Raw genomic sequence first — 15,383 nt, 5'->3', positions numbered from 1 at the left:
CCTTGCTTTCACTCAATTTTTCCAGGCGGCCAACGCGTCGCTAAACTTGGTCATGGCGTGTTTGTTTATCTTCTTCATTGCCGGGTCCTCATCTGGATCTTTATAATCATTCTCATTCCGGCCCGGGAACAAGAATATCTGGTGAAACTTCTTCAGGAGGGAGCTCCTCATATTTTCTATCTTCTGTAGTTTCTCATCGTTGATGGTGGCGGTTGTCCGTACGATGCATCCTATTTAATTGTCGTAGCATCGACGCGCTTCCTCGGGCGTCGTTGGCTCAAAATTGTCGTCGTCCACCTTCGTGACCACCACTCTAGTAGTCCTGAGTTTGTTAGGAACCCGTTGCCTCTTTGCTTTCGGTTCTACACCGGCTCCGCTCCCCGAGGCAGCGCCGGTCTCAGTCTCAGCGCCGATCTCGATGTCGGTCCGAGTCTGAGCGCCGGTCTCAGTCTCAGCACCGGTCTGCGTGTCGGTCTCAGTCCTCGATGCCACCGGTGGGCCCAGCAATAACATCGGTTGATCGTCGGTAAGGCTAAAAAATTCGTCTGCCGCCCGGTAGGCGTCGTCGCAATCACCAGAACCCTGTCCTTCATCGTTGCTAGCCATGTGTTCCTATGATTAAATCTAGTCAATTAATTCTAGACCTAATAAAATGAATAATGACATAAAAAAGGCCTATTGTTTTGCAGGAATGTTGACTCCTTCCTGGTGTGGCAAATCACAGGCACTCGATATGTCCTAGTTTGTAGCACAAGTCATGCCGAAATTAACGGAAAATTTCGGCATGACCTTTGCTAAAAAGTGGACAAATCGAGAACCTGAAATTTGCCGGAAAAGAAATGAATCAACATTCCGGCAAAACATAGGCCACTAAGCATCATTCCCTGGAAACAGTGTCCAAATATACACGAGCAACCACATGTCCAAATTTCGCAAGCTAATTCAAAAACAAAGTGTAGAAGAAAATCCATTTAACTAATAATAGAACAAAATTCAGTTAACTTTAGTGCTCTATAATGATGAAAGGAAAAAAAATTCAGTTAACTACTAATTTCATTCATTTAGGTTATTCATTTAACATCACCTAATTAACCTACTGTACCACTACTACTAGCAGCACTACTAACCTAATTAACCTAGCAAAACTCTAGTGCCCTAACTGAAAAATATCTAATTAACATCTACTAGTACCACTATTGCCCTAACCTAATTAACATCTACTAGTATCACTATACACTATACAAGCAGCATCTACACTAATTAAACCCTACTGCCCTAACTAACTTTTGCTCTACTAACTTTTTCTCTAAAATGCAGAGAGAGATGAATGGGGGGTGGGGGACTTACAGAGAGGGGAGAGAGGGCGGGCTCGGGCTCGGGCAACGGCGGTCCTGGGCGGGCTCGGGCGGCGGTGAGGTGGAGGGCACCGACGGTGACGTCGAGGGTGGCCTCGGGCAACGGCGGTGAGGCTGAGGGCGGCCTCGGGCGGCGACGATGAGGATGACGGCGGCCTCGGGGGGAGACGGTGAGGTTGCGGGCGTCCACGCCGGCAGGAGACGGCGGCGAAGTGGGCGACGGCGAATTGGGGAGACGGCGGCGAGGGCGATGGATTTGGGGAAGGGGTGGGGGGGGGGGGGGGGGGGGGGGGGAAGGACCGCTGTTTAAGTGAAACGTAACGGTAGCGAGTTTCCGGAAACGCGCTATAGCTATGTTAGCTATAGCGTGTTTGCTGAAACCCGCTACTGCTACTCCTTTCTCCTTTTTTCCTTTTTTCTTTACATTTTATTTTTTTCCTTTCTTCTTTTTTTATTTCTTTCATTTTCATTTACTTTTCTACTTGTTTTTCACTTTATTTTATTTCCGTTAGCAGCAGCGCCTTACACGTAAGCGCGCTACAGCTAAGAAGCGCAGCAGTAGCGCTGGGCCAGTATACGTGCTACTGCTAGGTTGGGCTAGCCATGTGCGCCCAGTTCAAACATAGCTGCAGCGCTTTTCGCCAGTACGCACTACTGCAAAAGTCGTAGCAGTAGCGCGGTTTATTTACGCGCGCTACTACTAATTAGCAGTAGCGTTTGATTTTGTACAGCGCTATTGGTAACATTCTGTGTATTAAGGTTTTCCCTAATAGTGTGACATGGCTGTATGTTTAAAACATTAAGATTACCTTTCTGATACATCAAATGAGGCACACAATTCTCTGGGATTATCTGTTGAAAAACATAGTAATAATTTCATAGTTAGCAATGATGTATTAGTTTTAGAAGTATGCAAAAGATGCAGGGATGTCGTAATAGTAAAAAATCTTATCAAGGTATCTCCATGGTAGTTACCGTAGTTCAACACGTGCACTAGTGTCACGTATTGACCACAATGTTGAGAAGTTTGATTATAGATATTGTAATTCTCAATATCAGTACAAAATCCGACCAGATGATTTTTTTCTGATAAGTTAATTCGGAGCCATCGGTGTAGTGAGTTTTGTCTACCATCTTCCGCACATTCTTTGAAAAATGAAAATAAGTTGTCAATGAAAATAAGCTATCAATTATTTTTTTTGAGCATCAGTACAGACACAAGCGCTAATATACACGCGCACACACTCACCCCTATGAACGCACACACGCACACCCTACCCCTATGAGCACCTCCGAGAGACTGAATCGGCATATCATCTTGAGATTTACGAAGTCACCGTAGGCGCCTCGTCGTCGACGGGAACGTCTCCTCCCACTGAAAGCGTATCGCTGAAAATCATGAAATAAATCCAAGAATAATGCGAGCACCAGGATTTGAACCCTGGTGGGTTGAGGATACCACTGTTCATCTAACCTACTCAACCACAGGTTGATTCGCAGCTGTCAACTATTTTAAAGATTGACGAAGCCATAAGACGCCTTGTTATACTGTATGTATTTTCCTTTTCTCTGCTCTACGGGACGATATATGTTCAAAAATGACCAAAGTACGAGGTCTTTTCTGTAATTCGGTCCAGCAGAGCAGAGCAGCTTAAAGAAACGCGAGAGGGTGGATAGGATAAGGCGAGCCATTAGGCGCGTGAGACGACGAACCCCAGCGACCAGCAGAGCAGCGCAAAGTGAGCCATGCTAGCCTCGCCGGCGCTCGCCGGCGCCACCCACTCCTTCCCGGCCTTCGTGTCGGGCAGCCGCGGCGTCCACCTCCCGTCCGCCTCCGCGCCCTCGCACTCGCCGGCGCGGCGGGCCGCCCTGGTCGTCCTCGCCAAGGCCAAGGTGTCCACGCCCAATGCCGACCGCATCGCCCGCCACGACCGTCTCCGCAAGAAGGTACTAGTACTAGTGAACCTCCGGGACGAAGATTGGCCTCCGTTATTTTAAGTCTCTCTTCCAATGCGCGGTCAATTGTTTCACTGGAAGCGCGCGCGCTCTCTCTGCATGGAGTTGATAGGGCAATGCCATGCCGTTAAAGCGTTTGACGAAATGTCCTTAGTTTATTGCGGCAGTAAATTAAACGCAGATGTCTTTCGTGTTGCTGAACGTCTGCAATATGTCAGATTGGGCACTTGAGCAGTTGAGCTCCTGTTGATGCATCTAGTTACCATACAAGTGCCTCCCATGGTTAGTTTTGCAGAGAATTGTTTGTACCAGTGACTGCCGCCGGGTGTAGGCAGAGTCGAGGGATTGCAATGTAGCTAGCGCATCTATAAAACGCCATGCCACTTGTATGTAATCCTATGCCAGCTCAGATTCTTGGTGAGGTTGGTGATGTAGAAGAGAGATGGTTAACTTAATGTTGCACTAGATGCAATCTAGGCACACAAATCGAGTGATTGGACACAAAAATTATATGCATCGGAAAACTTTTCCACACCAACCAAGATAGAAGGATGGTTCAATGGGTGACCAATGGTGTGATGTTTACACTGTATAAGCTTATATTATTGTCAATGGAATCAGGACTGATATGGTCATTACACATTTTCCCTTTCAGGTGAGTGGCACCACAGAGAGGCCAAGACTGAGCGTTTTCCGCTCAAACAAGCATTTGTATGCTCAGGTGATCGACGATACAAAGTCGTGCACTCTGGCTTCTGCCTCAACAATGCACAAAGCTCTTTCAAAGGAGCTTGAGTACTCTGCTGGGCCAACAACTGTAAGTTGGTTTTGAGTTGTATTTTCGTTCATATTAAGCTAATATGGCCGCAACATAATATCAACTTGTTTTGCGGTTCTATGTTCCCTTTCGTATAAATAAGACTGTACAGTACTGTATACCATTTTAACTGGCTGAACCTTTGGAAAAGAAATTGGTTTCAGTAAGGAATTGCTGTCAAACTCACTGTCTGTTATACTCCCCTATATATTTTTTGTTTATAATAGAATTGTCACTAGGAGTCTAAGCAGAATTTTAGATTTATCATTGTACATTCCCAAAATGACCAAACTTGTTTCCTATTTATATGTGGGTAATTCAACATTTGCTATAGATAATTGTACAATTGCTGGCATTCTGACATTTTTCAGTCAAATCAAACGGCCATTCTTAGTTCTTATATCCACCAAGTTGAAGCCTACACTAGGTGGAGATGAGTGGAGCCATATTGGCAAGGCAGTAGCTTCTAGATAGACTATTGGAACTTGGATATTTGAGGGAACATTGTACTGATGTATCTCTCAAGAGAACTTGTAGAGGTCTGTGCTCTGTTTTCAGAAAATAAAAGATGCTTCTAACTTGTATGGTTGCTTCTGCTGGTTTTAGACATCTAGGTTTTCAGTGACAGAACTTGCTTTTGTGCGATACACTAATAACATCAATGTTCTACAAGTCTGTAGAGGCCCATGATGCTCTGAGGACATTTGTTTTTGGTGTATTGCAATCAACAAACTAAAACTTGCATCTGTAATTGTTTGTTACTCAAAGGCACTGCTTAGTTTCTGATGAGAGTTCAATGCTGTGGTGCTTGGTTTCCAGGAAGTGGCACAAAAGATTGGTGAAGTGATAGCCAAGTCCTGCTTGGAGAAAGGAATCACCAAAGTGGTCTTTGACCGAGGGGGTTTCCTCTACCATGGCCGCATCAAAGCTCTAGCCGATGCTGCTAGAGAGAATGGGCTTGAGTTCTGAATTTTCCTGTTGATATTTCCAGGATCGCATGTAATATTCTCTCTTTTTTCCCGTCTGTTTGAACAATTCTTTCTGTAGTCATTGGAGTCGCTCTGCAGACATGGCCCCTCTTTAATGTTATCTGATCTTTGTATCAACATTGAATCAGCCTTGCAAATGGAAGATTCATTTTCTGTCTATTTCTGCACTTTGGCTTCTGCCCATGCAACCTTGTAAACCAGCACTTGGAAATGGAGTATTCAGTCTGCGAGCTTGGGCAAAATAACTGAGAAGAATCATGCACTTAAGCAGATTTAATAGTTTAGTACTGCTAGTTGGAAGAGAGAACAGAAACAGGTGCGATATCCGTAAACCTCTTTGTTATTGGCATGTCAAATACTGAGTACAGAATTCCAATCACACAGTAATTCATCTATGCTTGTTACCTGAAACTAGATATATACATGATGTATATCATTTTGGTAGCTGATAATTGGGATACACTGATTGGTCCCTAGACTACGCTGACGGCAACCAAGCATTATTAGAGCAGTAATTATGGTGACGCCGAAGTTTCAGTCTTTCAGAGCAACACGCTGATAGCTTGCATAAACGTGCTGGTTGCAAGGAGGCACTGTCACAAATATAAATGAAGATAACATCAATCCGCACCGTCCTCTTGGTCTCTGTCAATCATATCATGATATCTGTGCATCATCTGCAGCAAATAGATATACGAGTGGGGAGGAATTGCAAAAGGTGCCAAATGTACTATGTGGATTAAAAAATTAAGTAATCAGTAAATTGATGAATAGGGCAAATGATCAACAATTCCAGGTAAAATGGGGGCTAATCAAGTAATCCCAAGTGAAGGGTTGCAAAAGATAAGTCCCTGGCAAATGATCAAATTTCCCGACAGCAAAAGGCAAAACACACCCTTCTGAAATGAGCATCAAGCCAAGTTTTAGCAAGGTTCATCTCCAACAATTAAAAGCACTGGTTAGATATACATAGCTTACATAGTTGCCTTCTTATGAACAATCACAGGATCAACATCTCCATCTAAGAAGGATTTCTTCATGTGTTTCTTTCCCCCTTTTCTCATCATCATGGCCAGTCTCAGAATCATCTTCTGAATCATACCCATGCTTACTCTTCCTAGAACTTGTGCTGTTGTCATTCCCTTTTTTCCTTCTCTATGCTTTTTACCATCCTTGAAACTTGAAAGCCTTCCTGTCGTTCTGAACATCAATGTCCAACATACTCTTCAGAATCCAGCCTTCCCAGGTACAAGCTCCCCAGACTCCGGATCACTGTCTACTTGAGAACTCTTCTTCTGTCCAACCTCATCATCTAGCCCAAGAGCAGCCCTCATCGCCTCGAGCTTCTTCTCCTTGCGTGCTGCGACATGGTGGCTCTGCGTGCCCGTGAACCTGAGAAGAGTTTACCTTCTTGTCAGAAACTATTGCCAATCTACCTAACAGAAGATAAACTGCACACATGAACTGTAAAATAACAATACAGGAAACCAAGATTATGCTTCTTCACTACGAACAGCATAAGCTATAAATTGTGATACTGAGCCAAAATTCAGGAAACAATTATGTTTTCAATGTGAATATCCTCCAACAGCAAATGAAGAGATCAGATTCAAAACTTGCACATGAATGTATTTGTCAAAAATCTGTCACTGGCCTCCTTATCCAACAGTTTCACATTACAAAACTGGTATATGAGCAATTCTTAGATCCATACCCTTCGCCTGGACGCGGTGCTGCACCCGCGGCGCCGCCGCCGGCAGCCTCCAGTTCGGCTTGCTTGCGCGCCTCCTCGAGGCGCTCCTCGATCTCGGCTTCCGTGTAGCCCTGCTCCTCGAGGGCGTCCCTCAGCTCGACCAGCCGCAGCTCGACCTGCCGCCTCCGGTCGTGCTCCAGGATCTCCTTGTTCGGTTTCCGCATCCCACCGGCGCCGTCGTCGTGGCTGTGGAGCGGCGCTTTGGGCGGCGGGCCGCCGGTCCGGGGCTGGATGAAGAACTTGTTCGTCTGGACGTGCCCATTCGTGCCGGACCCGCGCGCGCTCTGCAGCCCGATGCCGTTGTACATGGCGCCGACGGCGAGACGGCGGCTCGGCGAATCCTAACCTTAGGTTTCGATTCGAGCGAGTTGGATTTTTCGAGCGAGGAGGGAGTGGGCCTGATTTTACCCCCGAGGCCCCGACTAGTTTGAGACGGTGCCTGATTCGGGTGGGCCGTGCACGTGTCTGTGCAATGGATTCTATCACTTGTCTTGTTGTTCGTGTTCGTGTTCTTTTAACAGCGTATACTTTTTTTGTCAAGAGAAATTTTTTAATCTATTCATCAATCATGGTAGTACAGAGAACACAAGAGGTAATAAAAATTACAACCAGATCTATGAACCTCCTAGCGACGACTACAAACACTGAAGCGAGCCGAAGGCGTGCCGCCATCATCACCCCTCCATCACCGGAGACGGGCAAACCTTGTTGTAGTAGACAGTCGGAAATCGTCATGCTAAGGTCCCAAAGGACTAGCGCACCAAAGCAGCAACCATCATCGATGAAAAGAGTTGTAGATCGGAAAGATCAAACCTGAAACCACATGAACGAGGACGAACAAAAACTGGATCCGGATAGATTCATCGAAGATCAGCACCGACCAAATACCATGAGATCCGACGGAGACACACCTCCACACATCCTCCGACTACGCTATTCGTACCATCGAGACTTGAGATTTACGAAGTCACCACCGACGTTTTGTAGTCGACAAAAACGTCTCCTCCCACTCAACGAATATAGTTGAAAAATCTAAAACAAATTCAGAAAAATGTGAGCATCGGTGTCAAGGGACTTAAATCTTAGTGGATTGGTTCCACTACAAGGATTCTAATCATCTGAGCTACGCTCGGTTTACATTTGTCTTCTTGTTTCAAACAGTATTTTGTGATATTTTATAAGATTGTTTTCTTTGGGAAAGCTCTCAAATCTATTAAAAAATAGCAGTGCAAATGCCCATGTAAATCTGTATCTTTACCTCTTTACCTAATAATGAAGCAAATTGGATTTGTTTCTTTCGTTATGACATTTTTCAGAAAAGTTCCTCTATTTCAGTGAAATCAACCCGCGGTCCTGTTTTAAGTTAAAACAAACGTTTTCCATATTATACACAAAAGTCTCTGTGTTTTTTTGAAATCAACCCGCAGTCCGGATTTAAGTCACAACCGAACCGTTATTTTATATTTTTTTTAAAACCCCTGATGTTTTAGGTAATTCATCCACGGATCATATTTAAGTCAAACAATGTTTTTTTAAATCATCCATATTTTTTAAACGGTAACTCCGATTTGAATATGTTATATATGAAATTTGATTAAAAAACATGTAAAATATGAATATGAGATTATTTTTACCTGTTAAGTATTTTTAAATATTATTTTGAAATATATTTAAGTCAAACAAGTGATTTTCTAAATTATCAGTATCTTTTAAACCGTAACTTCGATTTTAACATATTATATATGAAATTTTATTAGAAAAAATGTGTGAAATCTAAATATGATGTTAATTTACCTGTTAAATATTTTTAAAATATTGTTTTGGGAGCAAACTTATAATTTATAGCGTAAGATCCGTTTTCCTTTCGTACCGGCGATGATCCGGATTGGAAATAAAAAACCCACTATAACAATATAAGGAAAAGTAAACATCGATAACTACACATGCATACCTCGGAAAAATGTCGTAGGGGAAAACGACAGATTTCTCATCGCGAGAGTGAGAGAAAGCGAGAGAGAGAGAGAGAGAGAGACGCCTTAACCATATTCAAAAACATTTTTGTTTTGTTTTGTATGAACACCGAGACCATCGCCGGCGAGGGTGAGAAGGAGAATAAGCGGCAACACAAATATGATGCCTCACAAAAATAAAAGAGATGGACCTATTATGGTCTTGAGTGATGGTTGTTGGGTTAAGAGCGTGTGTTATGTTTTCTCTTCCGTTGCAACGCACGAGCTCTTTTGCTAGTAATAATAAAAAAAGGTTATGTTAAAATCCCCAGGGTTCGACCGGCTTCATCCTATACACAACGAAAAGATGGTGCACCACTGTATTGATCGTGGACGGGAAGTCATTAGGGCGAGTAGGCGACAGTCCTGCCGACCCAGCGCCCCGTAGAAGAAACCATCACTACCGGAAGAGCTGAAAATTTAAGAGCCAAACCTCCATTATTTGAGACATGCTTCACGCAAGACCAAAGGCTACATCGATATGATGAAGACAAAGTCGAAGGAGCAAACTACATAGAGGTGGCAACATGGTGCGCAGGGGTTGGAAAGGAATGGTTTTTTTTTAATTGGGCCATGTTCTTAGTAAAAAGACAACAAAAAAACACATGGGCACGTTTCTTAATTTTAAGTTTTCTTTTCCTCTGAATGGGTTGTCTGATTGGAGGGACTTGTTTTTTAGGATTATTTCGTAGTCCTATAAAAACCCGGCAACATCCAACCATTATCTCTATTCCTAATGGAACAGTTGGTAGTCTTCGCCGGTCAATTTTCGTCTCACCTTCACCGATTTTTTTTCGTCCTAAACAAATTTCGTAGATTAACCAGCGAACAAAAAATCGGACGACGCCCTAGCTCCCTCCGCCCGCGGGTCGCCCGCTCCCTCGCGCCCCTGTTGCTCCCTCCTCGATCCCGATCTGGATCGAGGGGACGAGGAGCTCCTGCCTCCCCGACGGCCGACCTCCTCCTCGCCCCGCCGCTGCGTCCGGCGCCGCCACGGCCTCTGGAGCCAGGGAAGCCATGGCCTAAGCTCGGCCTCGAGGTCCCCGCCGCCGTCTCCTGCAGCTTCTGCCCCGCCGCCTCACCGCCCGAGCTCGCCGTCGCACCAACCTCGGCGCCGCGCCGCCGCCGGCTCTGGTCGCCTCCACCTTCGCGCCGTGAGGAACCCGCCACACGCGTCAAGGCGAGGCGCCTCCTGGGCTCCGTCCGTTTCCAGAGCGAGCGCCCGCGAATACCTAGCTAGCCGCCGCCGTCGTGACCGTTCCAGCCACCGCCAAGGTAAGGTGCTTTCTCCATCTCAATTTCCTTCCTTCCCCATCAAGGTTAATTTGGATCCGTCCATGTCGCCGCGCCCGCCCAAACCGCAGGCCACACTTCCTCTTCCACCTCCGCGTACTCCTGGTTGCAGCCCCAGCTCTTCACGGGCAGGGAGAGAAGGGGGGCATGATCGGCGGGGCAGAGTTCTTTCGGAAGGACAGCGTGGTGGGCAACATGGACGGATACCTCAGCTACCTGTCCCTCGAGTATGACTTCTTCTCGGACACCAATCCTGCTTGGTAAGACTTCCCGGCTCTTTCCTCCCTTCTATCCGTTTAGAAACTGAAAAGGTTGTGATGCAAATTCGATTTGTTGCTACCTGTATTCAGACTGATCTGCTATGGGTGCGGTTCCTTGTGGCAGAGTTCTTTATATTCCAATTAATTTCAAAGCAGATGATAAACTGAGATCTACTTGTCAATTTATACTGTATCTCAGATCTCATTTGTGCCTTGAATATTAGCTTCTTCACGGCAAGTTCTTTATACTGTACCATAGCCAATCAAAATCTGCACCATATTAGTCTGATGCTTTCTTACCCGCGCTTGTGTTTATTATTTTTGTAAAAATAAGATTTATTGATCTCATTAAATTGAGGTTTTATGTTCACATGAAATTCTAACTGAATTTGCTATTCAGCTGACAATTCCAACAATTTTTGTATTGTATTTGCATGTAGAGAGCTGTCTACGCAACGGCCAGGGGGCATATGCTTCTCCTAGCACTAAGACCTCCATCCTATTTGAGCCAGAATGGCTTTGGTGCCCTCTCTCGCTCATGGTGAGGCCGTGCATGCTTGCCATGTTGTGGCTACGAAATCTCAGACTGAGTCGCTTCGGTCGGGCACTATTCAGGTACAACTCACTTTCCTCCACCATTGTTGGTTGCTGTGCATCACAGGCTTGACGAAATTTCATTGATGGTGTCGATCTTGCTCTTGCTAGACCCTCCTTGTTATAAATCATTATTGGATTCTAGCTAGGGCCTTAGGAATTGATAATTTCTTGATTGTATCGCTGAAAATGTAGTTCTTACAAGATTCTCATTGCCACATTGTTATGGCAGCATGAGTGAAAATATGTTCCTTTTAAATGCTTAGATTCTATAGAGACCTCTGATGTATATCCTAAATTACTGTATTGTGTGCTTTTGTAAAATAAACTGTATTAATTCAATTTATATATGTAGTACATTGGTTTTGCTCACATCACAAATATCTAACAACAAGAGTGATTACTGAAAGCATAAAATATATTTCAATTTCTAGGCCGCTACATTATTTTGAAACATGAGCTTTTTTAAAACTGAGTGTTTGACGTAGCTTGTTGTTATTGTCAAAATGAAATAGCGAGTATATATTTGTTGCTTTTTGTTTAGGAAAGTGAAAAAAACAAGATGCCGTTTGTATGCCAGGAATGGCATATGTGAACGACTCAAGTGGTAGTTTTTAGGGTAGGGGCAAGGGGCATTTTTTATAAACTGCCATGGCAGTTCTTTAATTTAGTGCAATTTTTTGAGAAACAGCCATCCACAGGATCTTGATTGTGCGGTTCTGTGTGTGTTCACTGGGACCTCATCACCAGCGAACGTTCGCCGGGTATTGTTCAACATGGCTCTAATGATTCAATCAAATTTCATTGCAAAGTATACTGGACCAGGCTTTCCTTCTTTCTAATGCGGTGTTAGTTGGCATTAAGTTGTGAAATCCAAATCCATACATTTACAGTTCTTGTTGTTCTAATTACACAAGTATTTTCACTTTTTTTGTTAACTAATCTTCACACCGAACACCATCTCAGTAACCAGACCTGATATAGTACTTAGTTTTGGCATTAGACACAACAACTTTGACATTGATAATTTCCTCATATATTTAGTAGGACAATAAACTTGTCTAGCATTTCATTATGAGTTGCAGGCTCTGAAAATAAATGTATGTGCCCCCTAAATGATCAAACGTGTGGTTTTGGAATTATGCATGCTGACATGCATTGGCAATCATTATTCAACAGTATTCCTTTTCACTGAAATATAACCATGTAATGCTTACGATTTAATCTGGTTATCTAGACAACTAAATGGGTTAATGTTATGCTTAGTATCTTTTGGCATATGTAATGCATGGAAGGAAACCAGTGTCTTTTGATAGGGATTTCTGGAGGTAACACGCCTCTGACTGTATGCACTGAATTTCAGATGCTCTGTTTAGAAGATGTCTTCTTCAGTAGTACTACATATTTTTATGATTTCCTGTAACTTGCTGATATGGCACTGGTTTGCCGCATGGTGTGCTACAACTACACTCCAGGGGAATATTTGTTCAGAATCTTCAGTCTTGTAATTTTCTCCTTGATGACAATGACCATGCTGTGCTGGGGGATTTGGGATTCCATCCTTGCTGTTTGGACTTCCGCTGCCAAATCCAGATCTTATCCAAAGACTTGGGACTCCAAATTACATGCCCCAGAACATTGGCGACCAAACATCAGAGGCCCAATTAGTTACGAGACTGACTCATTGGGGTTTCGCTTGGAGCATTCTTGAGATGTTCAGTGGCGTTCAGACTTGGTGTGCCAAATCACCAGATGAGATTTATCAGTCAGTTGTCCTGAAGAAAGAGAAACCGATGTTCCTGTACAATTTACCTACGGAGGTCGCTAATGTCCTCTCTGGCTGCTATGAGTATGAATTTCGGGATCACTCCTTGATGTTAGATATCTTACAGTCATTTGAAATGTAACATGCTAAAACTCTGTTTCTGCTTCTGCCTTGTTAACTTACATAATTTGGTGGTTAAACTGCCATGGATGGGTGATTTTACCATATTTCATTTTCATATTTGCTTATATTATATTGTACAAACTACTAAGCATTATTGAAGTTTGTCACATGAAAGCATGGAACTGCTTTCTTAGCTGTGTCGTTTATAGTCATATATGGTCAATGCAGGTTTATTTTCCTCCAGAGTTTACTTTTACTATGTCCTGGTACTGGTTTTCTCTGCAGGTTTCTCTACATTAGCTTTGTGTATTCAAATTTTTTGTTCCTGACAAGAAGTGCATTGCACATGCACACTTATATGAACAAGCCTTACATGATTTGCTCTTTTACTGATGGACTGAGGAGGTCAGAGATGTATAACAGCCGTATTGATCCAAATGACAAGTACGGCAGTGCTAACCTGCTTACCTAGAATTTTACCACATCCTAAGACTTGCAAATCTGTATAATAGGAATGGCTAGCTGTTTTCTGGTCTACAACCGTGACATCTGGTGGCATCTCTCACCATGTCTGCACATAGTGTTTATTCATGATTCTTGCATACTGTCGAGACTTGAGAAGGGCGTGACATTTTTTCCTGAACTGATTTCTATTTTTTTTTGCTTACCGGTTGAGCTCGGTTTCAACTCTTACCTGAGTAGTTGATAGGAAAGCCTGATGCAGGTGTATGGAAATTATGCAATTCCATGAGGTTTGGAGTTGTCCAGTGTACTACTGAGGCCTACATATTTTGCTGATGCAGGTTGGAGGTGACACATGAACGCTGGCAACGCAAAATAGCAGATATAAAATAACTGCAGCTCAGGCCATGTAGTTCTACAACAACCAAGGAAGAAGTCCGTTTTTTAAGCCGACCTTGGCCAAGCATTTAAGCTTATATGGTTGCTCTCTATTTTTCAGAGGTGCGTGTACTGAGGACGCCCATGATTTAGGGCCAAAAATCTAGACAAAGTGACAAAACTTTGTACGAGACTTACTTGAAGCCAAGGAGGTCAGGGGAGGAGGACAACAAGGCTGGGGAGCGGAGGCGGAGACCGACGGGGAAAAGAATGATCAAGCATGTAAATCTAGAGCACAAGCTCGTGATTTATCAAGGGAGCGGTGCTGCCGCCGGATTAGAAAATCATATCTCACGTTAAGGTGTTTTTGTCTTTTGTTTCTGTACAAATTTGGTGCAGGCAAGTTTTTGATGATATATATAAGATGACTAGCATTATCTTTTTATTGAGTGCATGTTCTGGTAGCATTATCTACTTAGAAAAAAATGCTATATGCGTGTAGTGAATAATATCTGTAGGCGGTTTCCCACCTTGTCCCTTGCTAACTGTCATGCCGGTGTTGAAAACTGGCTCACTTAGAACGGGAGTCAGTGGACTTTGTGATCAAAGTGAGGGTTGAGAGTGAGCACGGGTTGGGGTTGGGATCACAGGTACTATGGATTATGGTCACTTTTGTAAGTACTCTCAACAATGCTAGAAGCACTACTCCATGATTACAGCAGCACATTTACTATGATATAAAGTAAGATTAAAATGTAGCTGACCAATGTAGGCTCAGGAAGAAGTTTTTATTATACTTGCTTAAATATCGTGTGAATGAAGCTAAAAACACCATTTTCTAATATTGTGTGAGAATTGCGTAAACACAACAACAAGGAACAATAGATATTAATTTGTAATAGAATTTTAATTGGATCATTGCTCTATATGTATACATTGTTAATTTATCTCTTTTATCAATTTTACAAGTGAATTGGACTTCAATAAATACCCCGATTGTGCCCGTGCTATCTTGTCTCTGCATGCAAAATTGGACATGCGTTGTGTTTACATAATTTTAGCAAAATATTTTCGTAACACGTGACAAAGCACCAACATTCCCGTACTATGTTATCTCTATATGTGAAAATTTACATCCATTATGTTTATACAACTCAACAAAAATATTTTAAAAGCCCGTGGCAACGCACGGGCGTTCTACTAGTTAGAGCGGTAATTATGGTGACGCTGAAGTTTTAGTCTTGCAGAGCAACACGCTGATAGCTTGGCATAAACGTGCTGATTGCAGGGAGGCATCATCTGTGGCAAATAAATGAAGACAGCATCAATCTGATTGTCTCTGCACCGTCCCCTGTTTCTTCGTTTTCTTATCTTGATCGGTGTCAATCATATTGTGGTATCTATCTTACAGATTGCTATGCACCTGTGGGAAAAGGAGTGCTACAAAATGCACGCTGCAGTTTAATTTTAAACTGCAAAAACATCTTATATTTTGATACGGAGAAAGTATATTGGTGCACGGGCGCCGCGACACGACAAAAGCAACCACGACCAAATGGGAAGAACCATCGAGATTTGTTTTACAAGGTTGAACAACATGCGAGGAACTTTTATTAACAGATGGCGGTG

The 15,383-nt window shown here is 43.4% G+C and overlaps 2 protein-coding genes and 1 long non-coding RNA gene across 5 annotated transcripts; 2 read left to right on the top strand and 1 right to left on the bottom strand.

Annotated features, from left to right (window-relative positions):
• The first annotated feature begins 2,998 nt into the window (after window positions 1–2,998).
• Window positions 2,999–5,276, top strand: LOC125552945 (50S ribosomal protein L18, chloroplastic-like). The gene is made up of 3 exons (XM_048716669.1): window positions 2,999–3,302; window positions 3,967–4,128; window positions 4,948–5,276. The coding sequence occupies exons 1-3, from the start codon at window positions 3,102–3,104 to the stop codon at window positions 5,095–5,097; spliced, it is 513 nt and encodes a 170-aa protein (XP_048572626.1). The 5' UTR covers window positions 2,999–3,101; the 3' UTR covers window positions 5,098–5,276.
• A 165-nt stretch (window positions 5,277–5,441) lies between these two features.
• On the bottom strand, window positions 5,442–7,287 carry LOC125552946 (serine/arginine repetitive matrix protein 2-like). Of its 2 annotated transcripts, XR_007303861.1 has the most exons (3): window positions 6,832–7,287; window positions 6,096–6,509; window positions 5,442–5,794 (listed from the first exon to the last, which is right to left on the bottom strand). XR_007303861.1 is itself a non-coding variant. In XM_048716670.1 (2 exons), the coding sequence occupies exons 1-2, from the start codon at window positions 7,176–7,178 to the stop codon at window positions 6,344–6,346; spliced, it is 513 nt and encodes a 170-aa protein (XP_048572627.1). In that variant the 5' UTR covers window positions 7,179–7,287; the 3' UTR covers window positions 6,001–6,343. The 2 variants fall into 2 exon arrangements, 1 of the variants encoding a protein (XP_048572627.1); XM_048716670.1 differs by lacking the exon at window positions 5,442–5,794 and having other exon boundaries at window positions 6,001–6,509.
• A 3,566-nt stretch (window positions 7,288–10,853) lies between these two features.
• Window positions 10,854–14,203, top strand: LOC125552944. Of its 2 annotated transcripts, none has more exons than XR_007303859.1 (3): window positions 10,854–11,047; window positions 12,502–12,875; window positions 13,718–14,203. It is a non-coding gene; the product is annotated as an uncharacterized LOC125552944 (long non-coding RNA). The 2 variants fall into 2 exon arrangements; XR_007303858.1 differs by having other exon boundaries at window positions 12,502–12,929.
• The last annotated feature ends 1,180 nt before the right edge of the window (window positions 14,204–15,383 follow it).

Source organism: Triticum urartu, chromosome 4 (assembly GCF_003073215.2).
Source record: "Triticum urartu cultivar G1812 chromosome 4, Tu2.1, whole genome shotgun sequence".
In the NCBI taxonomy this organism is placed as follows: domain Eukaryota; kingdom Viridiplantae; phylum Streptophyta; class Magnoliopsida; order Poales; family Poaceae; genus Triticum; species Triticum urartu.
This window is presented reverse-complemented; position numbering and strand designations above follow the sequence as displayed.